The 20,031-nt window shown below is 38.5% G+C and overlaps 2 protein-coding genes across 3 annotated transcripts in view; one reads left to right on the top strand and one right to left on the bottom strand.

Moving 5' to 3' along the window:
* Nucleotides 1-5,241, bottom strand: part of DEAF1 (DEAF1 transcription factor) — a 37,045-nt gene extending 31,804 nt beyond the window's left edge. For both annotated transcript variants that reach the window (XR_012679425.1, XM_075187824.1), the window contains exon 1: nucleotides 4,840-5,241. Coding sequence is in view for 1 of the 2 variants with exons in the window: in XM_075187824.1 (XP_075043925.1) it covers nucleotides 4,840-4,993 (154 nt within the window). In the remaining variant the exon portion in view is untranslated. The remainder of the gene's footprint in view (nucleotides 1-4,839) is intronic.
* On the top strand, nucleotides 5,098-15,806 carry TMEM80 (transmembrane protein 80). Its single transcript, XM_075187825.1, has 5 exons — nucleotides 5,098-5,753; nucleotides 9,391-9,407; nucleotides 11,494-11,587; nucleotides 13,711-13,803; nucleotides 15,236-15,806. The coding sequence occupies exons 1-5, from the start codon at nucleotides 5,735-5,737 to the stop codon at nucleotides 15,439-15,441; spliced, it is 429 nt and encodes a 142-aa protein (XP_075043926.1). The 5' UTR covers nucleotides 5,098-5,734; the 3' UTR covers nucleotides 15,442-15,806.
* The last annotated feature ends 4,225 nt before the right edge of the window (nucleotides 15,807-20,031 follow it).

Genomic DNA, 20,031 nt, shown 5'->3' on the forward strand with positions numbered 1-20,031 from the left:
GACTTGCCTGCTCTCCCGGGAGTCCGTGAGACCGACCCGAATTTCGGGAGTCTCCCGGACATTCCGGGAGAGTTGGCAAGTATGAATAGGATTAATAAGAACACCAAACAACGTATTTCCAAAAAAACAGAAAAACATTAGAAACTTCCTCTTCAACTCAACCAGATACTTCGAAAATTAGCCATTATTTTTTAGAAGACTATATATCACCAACAAGTCCTATTATTAAGAATAGAAAAACATCATTCAGACAAGACTATAGGACTGATGATCGTGATAGAAGGAATAAAGGAATTAGGAATATCTCTCCTTTTCCTCATCATAAATTAGATTGGCATAAAATTAATAGAAGGAAACCTCTTTTTTCATTTTAAACAATATCATAACTGTTTTGTAAAAGGGGTAAAAAACAAATTCTGGGGATAGTTCACATACAAACAAATTGGAAGTATAGAGACCTAAAAAATGCTTTATCGAAAAGAGAGATGTTGTGGATTTATAAATTAAGTTGTGGTTCACCTGTGGGTTTGAACAAAGAATTTGAACTGAAATGTTTTTTAGAATAATGTTTTTAACATAATGTGTTTTTTAGAATGATATACATTTTTTATTATTATATGTCTTTTTATTATGTATGTTTTTCAAATTGTTCCTTCTCTCTTATTTCGAGATAATACCCTATGGATATGAAGAGGAAGAGATCTCCTATATTTATATTTGTCTATCTCTAAACATGATATATGTATTCTAACAGACGTATGCATTTCATGTTTGTATTATTTATATTTAGCCATGGAACACTAGGAGGTAATAAATATGTATAGGATTGATAGCGAGGTTTTACATGTTTAGAGAATAGTCCTGATTAGAAAGAAAATTTGCTCTAAAGGCAATTTACATATTTGTTAAGACTGATATGTTTTTATCATAGAATTTCCGCTTTGTTGGACATTTTATTACTCGGTGTAAACTTTATCTACATAACATTTAAGAAGTTGGATACTTTGTAACAAAGAGCTCTGTCCGTGATTGGCCAGTTAGAGTCACGCGATTGTTGGAGACTATAAAAGGGAGGATCTTACCGTACGATACAATACCTTGAAAAAGACTTATTCGTCAAAGTCGAAACGCGTTGGGGAGTTTATCAGGGGTGGACTACTTACTCTTTCTCGACGGATATAGAGAGGGTCGGTAGTATGATGATTTAGATTTGACATCTTTTGTCTACATGCGAGCATCTTTCTATTCTTCGGTTCGAGCATTTGAAATTCCCCGGTTGTATTCTGTTTTGTTTTTCAATTAAAATTGTTGTTTTTCAAACATATTGCACTAGATTCTCCCTTTTATATATTTCTTTCATAACAACATATAGAGATTCATCTCCCTCTTGGGGATGGCTAGAGGAGGCAGACTATCGGTTCAGTTTTGATTACATGCGGTTTTCAAGTGTGTTCGATGTAAATTGTAAAGCGCTACGGAATTTGCTGGCGCTATATAAATAAATGTTGATGATGATGATGATGATGATGTAAGTGCATTTCCTATGGGGCAATTACTCACCACTTTTGAAAGGGGAAATACTAAAATATTTAAAACATTTCTGATATACCATACTTGCCTACTTTTGGCTGGCTCCCTCTGGGGGATCACTGAAGAGGGGTGTAGGGGGAGGGCAGAAGGGGGCAGGGCTTTGTGGATTGCATAATTTTGGCCCCGCCCCCAGTGACGTAATGTCTGTTTTGGGTCATTTTACCAGTGTAAAAAGACCCAAAGCAGGCATTACGTCCCTGGAGCGGGGCCAAAATGCCACAATTCGCCAAGCCCCCCCTTCCGCCCATACAGAACTCCATGCCGGCTCTGATGCGGGAGAAATGCCAGCTCTCCCGGGATTCTGAGAGTCCTACCCTGGAATTCGGGAGCCTCCCGGACATTACGGGAGAGTTGGCATGTATGACTTATACGTAAAAGACATAATTTAGGAAAGCTTACTACAGATCATTACCATTTGCTGCTGCCGGGTGGAGGGTGCTACTCGATGAGTTGGAACTGGCTGAAGGCTTCACTTGTTTTTAGTATTTCCATTTCAGAAAGAGTGTACATTCCACCTGTTGGAGTTAATGGATTCACCATCCACAGAAGATCTACCATAGTGATCCATAAAATGTGTGGCTTCCTTGGGTATGAAAAAGATGGTGATAGACCAGCTGGATGGAGGAAGGTCACTGTCACTTCATCAATGTTTTCATCTTTCTCCAGAGCAGTCACAGACCCTCTGATGTCAGCAAGTGGAAGCTTTTCTTGAGATGTTGTCACTGTCCGTTCCAATGACTTTTGTGAGAAGGAAAACGTCTTCACAAAGATCATTGTTGTGGATGCTGTACGTATGAACACATGGAATTTCAGGGCCCCAGGAATTGTTACTGTGCTTTTGAAGTGATCATCTACAAATATTGATGTCTCAATATATTTTTCTTGTGTTGAGAAAGTAAAATGCGTTCCTGTAAGGTTTTCCTCTGCCCAGTCAAAAAGCTGTTGTGTTGTCCTTATCATATGGCCGTTGCAGGCTTGCTCAGGATGCTAACCTCTTCTCTGGGCCACATACACCATTGCAAGAGCCATTCTCTTGAGCAGTCGCTGAAAAATGCCCATCTGCTTCTATACCGAAATCATCTCTATGAGAGCGTAAGTTGGCAAAGTTTTTCTTGTTCTTAAATTGTGTGGCTGACCCATCAGAGAAGGAGAAAAAAAATTGGGTGGTTTCTCAAAGTTTGTCTTCAACAAGTTTATGAGTTTCCTCTGGAAGCAGTAGACTGCCTTTGTGTTGTGTACCCCTTCTGCAAGGTTCTGCTCCTCCCTGCTCCCAGCACACATTCTCCCAGGGCTAGATTTACTAAACTGCGGGTTTGAAAATACAGAGATGTTGCCTATAGCAACCAATCAGATTCTAGTTATCATTTATTTAGTACATTCTACAAAATGATAGCTAGAGTCTGATTGGTTGCTATAGGCAACATCTCTGCTTTTTCAAACTTGCAGCTTAGTAAATATACCCCAGATACTCCACTGTAAGTGACCTAATGGCTTTTTTTCACTAAGTAAAGCCCACCCAAACCTAACCTGTCCCTGTAAAAGACGGGCCTATTCAACACAATTGAAGTGTCTTTTCACGTAGAGTATCCTTCCACTTAAGTTTACACCCCTGCACAGAAGTGGGAGCAGGCGCTGTCTGGAGAATTTCGTCCCCAATCACACCTGAAGAGGAACGTACATTCCTCTAATGATATGAGCTGAAAAAAAAAATATTTTGTGGATTTTCTCACATGTGTATGGCCTTAACTGTGAGGAGTTGGTATGTTCTCCCCGTGCTTGCATGGATTTCCTCCGGGTGCTCTGGTTTCCTCCCACACTCCAAAAACATACTGGTAGGTTAATAGTGTGTGTGTGTGTTAGGGAATTTAGACTGTAAGCTGCAATGGGCAGGGACTGATGTGAGTGAGTTCTCTGTACAGCGCTGCGGAATTAGTGGCGCTATATAAATAAATGGTGATGACAATGATGATGATGTGTAGTGCCTCAATAAATACAATATTCATTAATCACTCAAAAATGAAAGCTCTTGTAGCAGATGATCCCATCATGATCACAAAATAAAACTGCGGGGATGTATTAACAACAGTATGAACAATTTTTGAGATTTTTTTCAAAAATTAAAAAATATGGCGTTTTGAGAAAATCAAAATTTTGATTTTGAAAATGTTACAAATTTTTATTGAAACATACTGCTGTGTTGTATATCACATGAAAGCCCATTAAAGGATTTTAAAATGAGACCTTGCCCAACTCTCTAGCTCAATTAGGTGAGCTACAAATGCAATTTAAAAACAATTTTAAAAAAAAATTTTAGTTAAAAATTTGCAACTTTAAAGGCTTATAACTTAAAAACCAGTGCACATATCAGCCTAAGATTTGGGGGGGTTTTCTTTACTTCCATGGCAGCGTTTATTATACCAAATTTAATTGAAATTAGAGAATGTAAAGTGAAAAAATGTATTGCAAAATTTTGTTGATTTGATGTGGAATGACCCATACCAGAAACACCCCACAAGACCTGCAGTTTTATAGATGCTCTGCCCCAGTCTCTCTTCATCTGCCATCCTAATCTCCTTGCCTCCAAACTACTTACATACAGCCACCTACCTTGTTTTCTCTACTCTAACTCCCTTCTCAACCCTCTACAATCAGACTTACTCTCCTTTAAGAGTTTTTGCAAAGCCTCCCTTAGTATACTGCATTATATTGTACTTAGCCTTAGTATTCCTGAAAACGGCAATGTTGAAAGTGACACAAAGCAAAGGACTGCCATAAAGTGTTTGTGTACAGGACCATTCCGATGTGTTATTTTATGGATTATCTATACATCTCAACTGTCCAGATTTAGGTGAGACAGTCCCAATTTCAGGACAGTTGGGAAGCGTTCGTCTTCAATACTGCTGTCCTGATTCCAGAAGTGCATAAGTTGGGAGGTTTATATTATTGCTATTAAAGGATATTTACCAGACTTTAAGAACACATAATATTAACACCCATGTGCATGAGCCCTTATAGAGACAGGTTCTCCTAAACCCTCATGCTGTTTGTCCTAATAACAACCTCATGTGCTGATTGATACAGCTGCAATCCTGAGCAAGATATTTGTGGGCAAATAAGACCACATCTAACTCAGATAGACACTCCCATCTAGCGGTAATACAGGGCATTACAACAAGAAATGCAGGAGCTGCAGCAATATACGTAGAGCGCCATCTAGCGCACGTAAACTGGAATAGCAAGAGATCTCACCTGTATACCCGTTTCCTGTCGCACTTCTGCCATCAGGCCCAGTCATGACGGTGACCGACGTTACCTCCGGCCCATCCCGTACAGCCGCAGCTACTGCAGCCACCGCTGCCGCCGCTTCCGATAACCCGAGCCGGGACGCTTGAGTCTCATCCATCCTTCCGGAAAGAACCGAACTTACTTCCGGAAACAAACGAAAGTGGACATCGACACCACCCGAACACCCTTTCCGAAATACCGAAGAAAAAAAAAAGAATAATTCGAAAAGACCCGATGAGTTCCGGAAATGTCCGAGCTCTCCACGATTTCCAGATTGTGATCTGGCCCGTTCACGGAAACCACCGAGTGTAGCCGATTCCCGCCGAAGATGACTGCGGGGCCGAATGTTCACACCCGAACGCGAGACCTACTACGCATGCGTAGACACGCCGTCGTCTGAACGCCAGACTACGTTGCGTTTCTATGGAGACGATTATTCAAAGGAAGCCATTTTGGAATTGGGCACATTTCTCTCATACACACACACACATATATATATATATATATATATATATATATATATATATATATACACTGTTTGAGCTTTGATTCGATAATTAAAGAAAATGACTAAGTCTTACTGTCAGCTCATTAAGTATAATTTATGTCCACCCAGTAGAATTACAGCAACATGAATTAGCTCTTCCTACATTACCTCATGGATAGTCACATATGCTCTAAAGTTCTAACTACAATCAATGCTATCCCAATACAAAATACAATTTTTTTTAAAACGAAGTTTATTAAAATTGCCCTTCAATTTGCCCATGGTAAAGATGGCTGCCCCGGTTTCTGTATTAAGGTTCCGCTCGGATCTTTTTAACGGAGATAACCGAAACCTTACGAAGTTCTCAGCAATATGGCGATGTCCAGAAGAGGTACGTGCAAGACGCGTTGCCATAGTTACATGTACTGTTCCCCTCCAACTAGGCATTGTACCCCTTCTTCTGCTGTGTTTCTAGGCGCAATTGTAACAGCTATAGGTTGACATAGTAAAACAATCTATAATGTGATCCGTGTTAGATTATTTGCATGGAGAGACCAGTGTATACCGCCATGTCTGACTATAGCCGACAGACACTAGGGAATGCTGTGTACAGGATATGATAACAAGTGTTATATTTGTGCTTGGACACTATATCCATATTTAACAATACACATGATGTTTAGAGCCACCAATTATTCTAACTGCAAGGACAGAACCCAGTCATCCACATTATCAATGGGCACGGTGTTGGAATAATGTATGATTGCCATAGTTTATGTTTTATTATGCTTCTAATATATCGTTGCTTTTGCAGTATATTATATGATATAACTAGTGTTACCAGATCAGCTGCGTAAACTTGGGGAACAATAAATTACATATGCTGTGTAGCTGCATTGCAGTCAGGGGCAGGGGGGCGCCTGTGGGACACCTTGGGCTGAGTCACTGGGCCACCTGTACTTTTCTTCCTTTAAAATGTTCCTAATGGGCTATTGAGTTGAGTCTTGCCCCCCGGGCTAAAATTTGCCAGCCCTCCCCTGATTGCAGTTAGTCCACCTCAGTACACCATATCCGCAGTTTTTATATAATGAGCCCATCCTAGGATGAGGCAAATTTAATCTCTCATTTTACATAGCAGAAGACAATAGGAGGGGATGGGCATGAAGCGTTGACCCCCAGTGTACCCTCATCCATTCCTTTACATGGCAGAAGACCATAGGAGTGGCTGGGCATGAAGCGCTCACCTCCAGTGTACCCTCACCCATTCCTTTACATGGCAGAAGACCATAGGAAGGGCTGGGCATGAAGCGCTCACCTCCAGTGTACCCTCACCCATTCCTTTACATGGCAGAAGACCATAGGAGGGGATGGGCATGAAGCGCTCACCTCCATTGTACCATCACCCGTTCCTTTACATGGCAGAAGACCATAGGAGGGGATGGGCATGAAGCGCTCACCTCCAGTGTACCCTCACCCATTCCTTTACATGGCAGAAGACAATAGGAAAGGCTGGGCATGAAGCGCTCAACTCCAGTGTACTCTCACCCATTTCTTTACATGGCAGAAGACCATAGGAGGGGATGGGCATGAAGGGCTCACCTCCAGTGTACTCTCACCCATTTCTTTACATGGCAGAAGACCATATGAAGGGCTGGGCATGAAGTGCTCACCTCCAGTGTACTCTCACCCATTCCTTTACATGGCAGAAGACCATAGGAAGGGCTGGGCATGAAGCGCTCACCTCCAGTGTACCTTCACCCATTCCTTTACATGGCAGAAGACCATAGCAAGGGCTGGGCATGAAGCGCTCACCTCCAGTGTACCTTCACCCATTCCTTCTACTGGTCACCTCTTCCACTCTCCCTGTCAGTGCTGGCACTTAGTCATTGCTCTGTGTCAGAGTGTGCTCGCTCACAAAGGCCCCTATTTATTAATAACAGCAATTTTAACAAACTATTTCAATCCTTATCGCAATGATAAGGATTGAAAGATCGTTTGTATTTATTAAAAATCTTCAACAGGAACAGCAATCACACAAGACTGCTGTTCCTGCAAAGACCCCTCTCCTATCTTTTCTATGGTCACTATTGCAAGGTGACCACCTTTGCGATAGTGACCGGAGGGGAGAGCAGTAAGATACAGTGAGGGATCCAAAGATCCCTGTACCGCAATGCTTTCCCTATAGAGCAGAACTGAAAATTTACACATACGGTAATGTACACCAGCCTGTGCTGTAGGTGCATGAGCTAGCACACATTATCGGATGTGTAAATGTCCTTTCAATACTTGTTAAATTGCGGTACAGAGCAGTCCCCATAGACATCTATGGGGACTGCTCCGTTATTTTTGAAAAATGCAAAGCAACAGGTATCTATGATATCTGCTGCGATGCACTATTAATAAATTTGAAGAATACTTAATTTTGCATGTATTACCTGAAAACAAATTTACAGTAAAATAATAATAAATAAATAGGCCCCAGTGTGACTGTATTATTTTTAGCTCAGTGATGGAAGTACTGGGGATGAAGGGAATGCAGGTCTTCAGGACATGTCTTGTCATATGAGACAAAAACATCTCAGTCAGACTGACATACATGTGGGCAAATACCATACAACTTGTGAATGTCATATGTTTTCGATGTACATGCATGATCTGGTAACTCAACATACCTAACATCTGAAAATTAACATCTAACCTCGCAAACAAAACTACAAACAAAGAGTGGAACGCAGTGTGTTTATTTGTGATAGTGATAAATGTGCATTCAGTGTTCTTCATACTTGCCAACTCTCCAGGAATGTCCGGGAGACTCACGCATTTTGGGTGAGTCTCCCAGACTCTCGGGTAGAGTATGGCAAAATCCCGCATCTGAAGAATTAGGGCCAAAATACCGCGATTCTCCGGGAATTGTCCCCGACCCACTGTAAAATGACGTATTTGCGTCATTACGTCACGGGGGCAGGTCCAAAATGACGCAATTTTTGGAGCCCCGCCCCCCACATGCCCACCTCCCACACGGCAGCTCCCGGAAGACCATGCAAGAAAGTTGGTAAGTATGGTAATCTTTTATTACTGTATACAATATATTGCAACAAGACATTTGAAGACATTGGACCTGATTCATTAAGGATCTTAACCTAAGAAACTTCTTATTTAAGTCTCCTGGACAAAACCATGTTACAATACAAGGGGTGCAAATTATTATTCTGTTTTTTAAATAAGTTAAATACTGACTGTTTTTTCATGTAGCACACAAATACTTGATAGCTTATTTGTACACTGTAATTTAAAGTTGATATTTGTGTGCTACATGAAAAAACAGTCAGTATTTAACTTATGTGCAAAACAGAATACTAATTTGCACCCCTTGCATTGTAACATGGTTTTGTCCAGGAGACTTAAATAAGAAGTTTCTTAAGTTAAGATCCTTAATGAATCAGGCCCATTGTATGGTATAAGCACACTGTGTTCTGAAACATTTATGTTAAATCATAAAACACTTTTTGATCATTACAGCAAAGGCTACACATACTCTGGTTTGCCATGGGCAGATTGGTCCTGTAGTAATTATGCTGCCGAGTAGCTGGAGTGCTCGTGATGTACTCTGCAGATGTTATGTTTCATAGATAATTTACATTTATTTGTCTACTTTTTATTAGGAAATTAAAAATTCTTGGATAAGGACAATGCTGGCCATGCATACTGCATATGTGCTCCAAAAATTATCACAATCCCCAATATTGATCATAGTGAAATGAATAGGCCCTTTATCTATAACATGTTGGTAAATGTGGTTGGAATGATTGCTGTCGTCCTATGCACACAGACATTTACGAACTCACTAACAGGCTCCACTGAATCTCTATGTAATCTGACCTGTACACCAAACTTCCGGATCTCATCCAAATTAGCCACCCACATGGCTAAAGCACGTGCCAAAAAGAGGGCTGTCCACCAAATAATGGTTTATCATGTGTTGTAATTATTTCATCTTTTCTCTAATTGTTGATTTTTTTTGTTCACAGGGAAGAGCTCATTGGTTGTATCCTTTGCACTTCAAATATACAGTAAATGTATTGGTCACAGATTTTATGATTTCTGAACACAGATGAGGTTATTTTCAAATTGCAAAATGTCTGTTCTGCAGTGGAAGAAAACGTAATTGATTGATTATTATTGATTGATTATTAAAATGAGATAATGGTGTATAGTGGGCACATTTATAAAGATATTCCTTGCTCTGTGGAGTGGCGCACGACCATTTCCACTCTATTAAAGGACTATAATTTTGCACCAGCTCAGAGTTAATGGTCTTCAGATTTCGTACTACACTTTTAACGGGACCTGTTTTCAGGCTCCATGTTGAATTTCAGCAGAGGCGTTGACTCTGAGAAATGGAATATAAGCTTCACACACAGACCTGCCGCATATCCCCTCACTCTTATGATTAATATAAGCCATATAATAATATAAGGGATAATATTAGATAAATCAAGCAGTATTTGGGGAGAAATATGGAAAAGTGTAAAAGTTAAAGGTGTGGTATTAAAGTGGTAGAAGGTTGGACGTGATGTTTTGCTGCTGGGTTCTTTAGAACTCCTAGATATTGCTATCTCCTCCATTTAACTGTAAGAGTGGTGGTTTTTTTTTTGGAAATTGTGAAGTGACTCATTGGAATCTATTTATTATTGGTGGCTAGTGGGCAGCAGTAATTATAATTGAGAGAGGAAGGACAGTCTTGCTGCAGCATAAAGAATAGATTGAAGCAGGGATAGATAAGTGAGGGGAATGCATCTTGGATAAGAAAATGACTTATTCTATCAATATTTAATAGGTGGAGAAGACAGGGTTTGAGTTTAAGGAAGTGGAATAAATTACAATAGAATATGATACATACACCCCAATTGTTCTAATTTTAGGGGACTGTCCCGTGACTGAAGGGACATTTAGTAGGTATGCCCGCTTCATGCTGCTCTGCAAAGCGCAGAATCTCCAGGATAAATGGATGCGGAGGGAGTTAGATGTGGTCTACGCCATGACATGGAATGGGCATAGCCATGAAACTGAGGGCATCATGACCATGCCACCTGTATTAGTGGGAGGGGCCAAAGCTTTGCCTATGGAGCATAGTACCCTAGCACTGGCCTTGGCTGCATTCACCAGACTCGGTTGGAAGGCAATACTAAGAGTATAACTAGCTTATTTTGGCACCGTTAAAGAAAATAAGGAGAAAGAATCCTGTGTTACCAGCCAGAAAGAAGCCTTTGTAGGGATTGTGGTATTCAAGTCCTCTTCAGTCTTTGTTGTTCTACCACTAAAAGTATATGAACTGTATCTGTGCACATAACATGCTAGCACAAGAAGCACCTTATTATTTGAAGATTAACTAAAGCTCACAAAATGTTGGCATGTTAACTGTTACTGCCTGAGGCCAAATGTCTGGCGTCCCAAACTGAAGTGGACACCTTTCCCAGTGTGGCGCTCCTGTGTCTGTAAAGTATCAGACATCGTGCTCATTATTCTCTATATGATCATCATCGGTGCATCGAATACTAATTATGACTTTTCGTTGTGGAGAAGAAAAGACCCAGGTTTATAGGGAAAATAATGTCAATTTTGTAAGTTACATTATTTTACATACATTGATAAAGACAAAAACTCGAGCACTAAGCCAGTGGTTCCCAAACTGTGCACTTAGACTCCCTGGGGTGCCTTGGAGACCTCACAAGGGTGCCTCGGCCAGGGCCAGTGGTAAGCAAGGCGGGGGACTACTTGGTAATTATTTTGGCTTACGGGTGCCTTGAAAATATTCTGGAGACCTTGAACTGAAAAAGTTTGGAATCCACTGCACTACGCCCATATTCTTTAGTGTTAACAGTTTCAATTGTGTACTGAAACAATGAAATTATGAGGTTACTGGTGAGTAATGAAATTCACACACTTAGTGAAATAACAATGCATAATAAGAAATGGTCAAATGCATATGGATAATTATCCCTGTGCATTTGACCATTTCTTATTAAGCATTGACATTTCATTGTTGCTGGGATTCCCTGAAAGTAAATGTCTTTTCATTTATAAATATTACAATTTGTTAAAAACCAACTTCCTTAATATCTCTTTAACAGCTTTCATCGGTACCCCTGCAAATACTTCTCTATTTCAGTGTTGTATATTTTATCTTTTATTTTCTAGCTACACTACTTATGATCATTTACAAAAGTAAGTAAATTGTGGCCGTTAAGTGGAACTAACCGGTTAATTCCAAGTGAAAACAGTCATTAACATACCTCCCAACATTAAAGATTTTACATTTGGGATACAGTGCTTGCGTCGCCAATTCACAATGGGGGAGTACCCAGCCCCCTTCTTTTCCCCTAAAAGCAGCCCTTCAATGACACATGCACCTGTCTGGCATTGACGGTACATCATTCATAAGGACACATCTCCCAACTGCCCTCGAATCGAAGTCCCGATAATAGGATAGTGGGATCGTACCCTCAAATCGGCTAAATCGGGACAGTTGGGAGATATGAATTAATAAATTATAATATATAATGACCCAGAACACTGCAAAATATAAGAAAACTAACACAGGGAAATACTTTAACTTCTTTTATTGTAGTTATTCTTCTTTTAAGCACCTGATCAATCCTATCAGAGCATTCTGACCACATGTTTTTGTGACTATATTGTGCAATGATCCAGGCTACAGTGTGTCTTGAGCGTCCATTACTTTTTATTTAATATGACTGAATTTTAATTGTTGACATCATTGCTCTGCTACAACAGTATTATAATCCTTAGATTGTACGCTCCTCTGAGCAGGGTCATCTCTCCTCCTGTCCTCACCACTCTTAACTCGGCTCTCCAGCTACCTAGCCCTCCTCCTCGAGGACCCTCTCGCTCCTTCCTCTCCCCTCTGGGGGTTTCCCTGTCATCCGGGCCCTCCTTCTCAGGCTCAGCCGTATGCAGGACCTTCCCCTCTCCCCTCCCCCGCACCTCTAGCTGTGCTTTGAGCTCACCGAGTTACTGTGCTTATTGTTTACTGTACTGTGCTGTCTCACCTTGTATTGTAACTTTGTTTGTCCCTGTACGGCGCTACGGACGCCTAGTGGCGCCCTATAAATAAAAATTAATAATGAAAAAATATATAATCTGCAATTATTGTATTAACGTTAGTACAGTATGTTCGTTCCATTCATTCTATTTGTAATTATAAGTTTCTGTGGTAATACAGTTAAGAGAGAAAGTACAAAACTTTCCATTTGGTATATTTCTTTTTTAACCTATTTGGTCAGACAGTATGAATATCTGATCTTCGTCTGTCTCTTCCTTTGAGCTGGAGCTATTTTGTCCCATTATTCTACATAGAGCTCCTTCAGCTGTGTGATATTTCAGAGAGCTTAGCTTTTTGACAGGTAGAGCATCAACACGTTGCACAAGTTTTATCTGGTACACTGTGGAATTCAAAGTTGACTAAGTTGTAGCAAGATGCCCAAGCAATGAAGCACCCCAACACTTAATGCTCATACATCCATGCTTTACGGTTGGTATGGAGGTCTTTGTTCAATGACAGTTTTTCATTTGCACCAAATGTGAGATCTGAAGTTGCAGTCAGTTCCACCCTTTGATTTGCCAACCAAGATTACATTATTCAAAAAGAGTTGAACTATAGCAAGGTGATCTCTATTGAGCTGGTCATGCATTAATGTTTATTTTTGAGAACTGAGGTTGCTTTATTGCTAACTGCTCATGTAGACTGTTCAATCCCCTTCTGACAACTTACCTGATATTTGTCGACTTTGCAGGGCAGATTTAAAACTTGCCTGTAAAGACATTGCCGTTTTAAACTTGCCTTGCAAAGTCGACGATATATTTACCCCCAAGTTTCTACCCTTCAAAGTACTCTATAATGATTTCCTAACTATTTAGACCTAATACAAAATGTAATCAGTTTAGACATTAAGGGCCTGATTCATTAAGACACGCAAAACAATAGTAAATTGCATTTTATTTTTTTTAAACGTGCATAAATCAGGCATACACATGTCCGTATTAAACTAGGAACGGATCTCAAGATATGTGTGTTGTTGAATGTGGGTCTAGATGCGCTCTGCTGTAAAAATAAAAAACAACTTTGACTATATTATTAACAGGTGATTCATTGAATACTTTTATTATTTTTCTGTGCGTTCATTTGGTACTTTATGTCAAAAAAATGCAATTTACATATGCTTTGCATGCCTTAATGAATCTAGCCCACCATGTGGTCTACTTTGGACTTTGCCAAGTTGATTATTCCTTTCTAATATGCACTTTGACTTTGTGCATTTAACTTGCAGGTCAGGTCTTCAGTTATCCTGACTCTAACTTAGCATTAGATCTTGGTCTGCTCTTCCTTATGGCAATTCTTGAATCTGTGAGGCTGTACATGGGTAAGTTGCAAATCACAGTATATAACACATTTTCAGATGCGCAAAGCTTCAACGAAACAAAGAAGCTCCAGTGAATTAAAATATTCTATCAACAGATTCTTCTCTCTGCCAGTTAGATTGATTATTTTGGCTAGTAGCGTACTGAGACAGAAGGGCAACTGTTTGGGTGACTGTTGTCTTAGTTGATTACCTATTTGATTAAACACTTAGGGGTAAATGTATCAAGCTGAGAGTTTTCCGGCGAGTTTGAAAAACCAATCAGATTCTAGCTATCATTTATTTAGAACATTCTACAAAATGATAACTATAATGTGATTGGTTGCTATAGGCAACATCTCCACTTTTCAAACCCGCCGGAAAACTCTCAGCTTGATACATGTATCCCTTAGTATTAAATTGTGCAGAAAGCATTGGCAAATATAACAGTTTATCTTGGTGTGTGAAGATCAATATATGCTTTAATCAGCAGAACTCAATCTACGTGTCCTATGACCTTCATGAAAGAGTTGCTTTGATTTTGGCCAATAACTGTGTAAATTGCCCTGGCATTTGCACTGTGAACCTGCTTTGCACTATTAACTATGTTAAAGATCAAATGACCCTGGTTCTTCACCCATACCCATTTAAGTTGAAACATACAGCACCTGTAAGGAATGTAAAGGGCAAAACTTGCCTTATTTTCTGGAAAATTGCTCTGCGCATGAAACGGACTGTACACCAGTGCATTCAATTAATCTTCAAACCCAAAGGACACTTCCGACAGCCAGGGGTGGGATGTAGTCAATGTACAGTAATGACGTGCCAAGGAGGAGCGCAAGCACATCCATCCGCTTCAAGCTCTGGGAATCTCTGACGTGATTTTTAGCCATACAGCTACAGACAGATGTGACTGCCGATTGCTAGCGATGACGGTTGCTTATGCACGCTAGAACATGTGTTTGTAGTCAAGAGCAACTGTAAAAATACCTTTTATGTACAGTAGGCATGTAGAACATTGTGATATATGTATTTAATGTGGGGAGGGAATAGAAAAAAAAACTTTTTTTTTAAAGTACTTTTATTAATGATTATATTATTAACAGATGTTAATGTATTTAATATGTTGTATATTTTCTGTAAGTTCAGATGGGATTCTATATATACATATGCATTGTGGTTATCCTTCAGTGTGTTGTGTCTGTGTGCATATGGCACACAGAAGTACCTTGTATTCAGCTAGAAACGTTTCTTCAGATCCTCTCCTTGTTGAATACAGGGGAACCTGCTTGTATTTTCCGTCTGTTTTCTTTTAAAAAAAAAAAACGCAATTTGCATAAACTTTGCGTTCCTTAATGAATCAGGCCCAAAAATATCATCTTCATCATAAATTGTTAAAATGATAGCATTTTTGGTGCAACTACATCATCACCATTACATTAATGTTTAATTGCAGGTACAATGGGAAACCTGACAGAAGAAGGACTCCCCTTAGGATTCAGTCTGTTCTTCACTGCTAGCAATGTCCTCCTGTCTGTATATTTTTTAGTATGGCAGACCTATATCCTGAGAGCTGATGTCATTATTATTGCCGTCCTATTGGTCTTGTATGGTCTGGAAGCCATCCTAGAGGTGTTCACCATTGCAGGATTTTTCCGTTAAAAGTAAACAGCACTTTGGTGTAAATATATTAAAGTGGTTTAAAGGTGGCCTTGATTTTGTTGAAAGACATGTAAAAAAACATGGTTTGTTTGTGACTTGTAATATATGTTGTTCAAATTGTAGCTATTTTTATACATGTCTTGCTACAATGCCTTTTGTTATTTAATGTCACTTTTTGTAAAAGATAATAGTTTTAAAGGTACCAAAGTCAAATGCATAACTGTGGCCTTATGCTTTTCCTCCACTTTCTATATGTGTCTGCTTTGTGATCACTTGTATAACTATGTTATAGAAATGTTTTTTTACTGACTACATTGATTTATTTTTATACTCTATTTGAAAATCAGTATAAATATATAAAAATGTCTTTGTGTACAAATATCTGCATTATTACTACAGACACACCCTCCTGAAAGTAATAAATAAGTTACTGTGATAGAAGTACTGGGGAGTAGCAGATGGCAGGTATATGTGTCCTAGGCTGTCTGTCTTATGTGCTCTAAACTCCAGGGAGATTGTTTTGTATGGGAAGGATCTTCCCAAAGAGTGTATTCAGCTTCAGGAAAAGCTGATATGGGTCCCTGAGGTTATGTATGGAGAGAGAAGGGTGGGCTCCATACATAATGGGGCAAGTTCCTGAGGTGTTTCTTAGATGAATGATTAAGGTCCACAATCTGCACACAAATGTTATGGGTATGCTTGGTATTTGAACTCACGCCTGCAGTTTTAGTCCAAAGTGCTAACCACTGCGCTACCTGTGAGATTCCTATTTTGTATGTAATTTGTCTGAATAATGAAGAGTACTATTAACTATCACTTTCCTGTGTATCACGCATGCTGTCTTGTTGCTCTTCTCCCTGTTTTTTCAAATTGCAGTTTGTGTAAGTGGTTAGCTACCCCACTTTCCAAAAAGGCAGTCATGAGTTCTAATCCAGACACACACCCTTTATCTGTGTGGTGGTTATATGCACTCTACTATGTGTGTGTGTATCGCTTATGGAAGAGTACGCTATGCATTTTCATAACGACCCAGGTGGAATTATACAACTACATACATTTCCAGAGATTCTTTATTCATTTGATTTTAATCGAGCGATGTACATGCATTTTGCTTACTATGCGGGCACTTGAACTCCACAGCACACAAAGCCCTTCTGCAATCTGACTTTTAGGGATAAGTGTTGATTACGCTAATTAATAGCAATCGAAAAACATTGTTCAAAGTGTACCACGTCTGTTAAACTTGATAATGAATCAGCTAGGTTCCAGCTATATTGTTAAAATACCCACAGGGATTGTGTTTTGATATGTGTAAACAAACTCGTCGGACCCCCCACATTGGCCGTGACGTATACATTGCTTAGCTTAACGTAAAGTGCTTGGGATCCGTTGCCTCTTCTTCTACGTTGTCTAAAGGACCGCAGGTGGGTGTGTTTTTCGACTTTGGGATGCTTATTTCTATAGCGTAAGTGTCTGCGTCTCTTAGAGTGCGCTACGCACCGTACAATGCGGAAAGATACGGATCCGTACCTTAATGAATCAGGCCCTTGGTGCTTATCATCCTACAAGCATACTCAGCTCTCTGTTTTCTTAAACTGTGTGGCTTAAGGGAGTGTCACACAGGTGCTTTGTACAATACCGCTTCTTGACACACGAAAATAAAAGTATGAAAACGACAATGTAAAAAAAACTACTTAGCATGTAACAGTCATCCAGAATTTTTGGCTGCTTTAATGAACTCCACATTCAAAGAGTGACTTATCCATATGTGTGCGGTCAGAAATTACATCAGTGGTCATGGACCCAATGTTGGGACCCATCGCCTGAATTACCGTAAATTAAACACATTTGCTCTTTTCCAGTTCTCAGAAATTACTCCTGTAGCAAGTGACTGGTTGAATAATTCTGTTAATGATGTTACCAGCACCCCTTTAAGTTCTTTAAGTATCCTTGGATGTTTCCCATCTGGCCTCATTGTTCTATCCACTTTCAGTATTAAGAGCTCTGTTAGGACCTTCTCCTCTGTAAACGTACTTGTATCTACTTCATTTTTATTAATATACTTGCAACGTAACTGTGGCCCCTTCCCTTCTCTTTCTGTAGTGAACACTGAGCAATAATAATTTTTAAGATGATCTGCTATTACCTTGTCTCCCTCAACAAGACTCACACTCTGTCTTTACTCTTATTATTCCTCCTTTTGTTTTTCTCCTTTCACTTATATACCTAAAAAAAAGTTTTTCCCCTTAACCTAGTGACTGGGCCATTTTCTCTTTAGTTTGAGCCCTTGAGCATCTGATTACCTTCTTAGCCCCCTTTTGTCTAACGAGATACACATCTTTGTCTTCATTATTCTGAGTCTGCTTATATTTCCTAAGGGCCTTCTTTTTTTGCATCCACAATACTTCTTTTCTTTGTGCTTTTCCTAACCCGTTTGATACAATGATCTGTTGCTTTTAATATTGCACTTCTTAATTTTGTAACCTCTCCTGCACTCCTTTCTGTTGGTTATACATATTGATGTTATTTAAGGTGTTCAGCGGTGTTAATGTGGATGTTAAGCCACAATGCTTTTGTTTCTTAAACAGGTTGCTGTTTATTAAGATGATAACAACAGATGAATGCAGGTACTCACATCTGCTTGTAGTACAGCAGCCAATACAGTTTATGGAGTCTTATGTATATGCAGTATACACTCTTATTCAAATATGCTTATGCAGATGGATTTGTATGTTTGCAGGCACAGACTCTCTAATATATTATAGTGAGCCTCCGGTCACCTACTGGGCACTTTTGAGGGCTTTATATACTGGTGCCACACAGCTATTAGAACTGCGACTTGTCAGTCTCTGTCTTTATACTAAACCATACTGCTTGATGATCACTGGATCCTAAGTTCTCACCCACATCAAATAATCTGTCACCATTTGTAAGAATTAAGTCTAATATTGTGACATTTAAATTTTAAAGTTCTGGCCTCCACCTCCCTAAGTACCAACCAATCACACTCCTTTTTTAAGATCTTTTTTAGAATCTTAATCTTATTATTAATAATAATAATAATAATATCTAATCTTAACAATAATAATAATATCTAATCTTAAAGATAATATTAATAATAATAATAATAATAATACTATTTAAATATACTGTATATACTAGTATAAAACTATGTAATTTAAATTTTAAAGTTTCGGCCTCCACCTCCCCTAAATAGCCGGTCAATCACACTCCATTTTTAGGATGTTTTTTTAGAATCTTAATAATAATAATAATAACAATATTATTATTAATAATAACAATAATAATAAAAATAATAGCAATAATATATAATTGTATTTATAATAATAGTAAGAATAATATTTTTATTAATAATAATGATATTTTTAATAATACTGATAATATTGAATAATATTAATAATAATAGTCTCTACTGTTTATCTTAATAATATATATAATAACAATAATAATAATATGAATATTTAATATTAACCTTAATAATAGCTATTCTTAACAATAATAATAATAAATATAATATCTAATCTTATTCTTAATAATAATAATGATAATAAAAATAATATCTAATCTTAATAATAATAATCTCTAATGTTAATCTTAATAATAATAATATCTAATCTGATCCTTAATAATATTAATAATATTAATAATAACAATATCTAGCCTTAGTCATAATAATAATAAAATCTAATCTTAACCTTTATAATATCTAATTTAATCTTAATATCTAAGATATTTTCGATCGTCCAAATGCCACTGCTCTCCTCTTCATCCTGAGCTGTGTTGTAAGCAAAATGAAAGAAAAGTTATTTTATGTACACATGTAAAGATTCTTTTCCTTAAAGAAGCAGGCAAATATAGTTAAATAATATTAACAATAATGGTTCCTATGAGGTTATTACATGTACAGTAATTTGTTACACTGTGAAGTGGGTTATTGATAAGAAATGAAGGGGCTCTGCTTTACTATACCAGTGGCTCACTATTCTCCTAACACTTTTATACTAATCTTGTTTCTGCAATCAAGGGTTGCATAACACACATAAGATAACACACAACACTGCTATATAAAACATTATCACGTAATGCATTACTGTATAATATTATCAGAAAACACATTATTATATAACATCAGAGAAAGGTCAGAGAAAAAGTGAGACAGGAGAGGAAGAGCGAATATGTAATCAGGAACTTAATGGTTATTCGTAGTCCTGGTCTTACCCCTCTTGTAGCAAGTTGAATGGTCCGACCCCAGGATCCCTCCTGTTACCTGAAGTCGGGAGCCACAGTGTGCTGCAGCATCAAGTGCAGGAGGACTATTATTCAGACATATACCTCAGAAATGAATGCATTTCCTAAACAAAGAGCCACACGATACAACAAAACCAGTACATCTGCAATTATATAAACAAGCGCCCTGCGCTATTTCCTTTAAATACATTTATACCATAAGTTATTTATAAGTGATCAAGTCACGGTATTTATATAGTAAGTTGTTTTCACTGACGACTTGGCCAGAGCGAAAGGATAAGACATTATTTTGTTTGTGTGTGTGTGTGTTAGTGCAGTCTG

The sequence above is a fragment of the Mixophyes fleayi genome, chromosome 10 (genome assembly GCF_038048845.1).
Source record: "Mixophyes fleayi isolate aMixFle1 chromosome 10, aMixFle1.hap1, whole genome shotgun sequence".
Lineage (NCBI taxonomy): Eukaryota > Metazoa > Chordata > Amphibia > Anura > Limnodynastidae > Mixophyes > Mixophyes fleayi.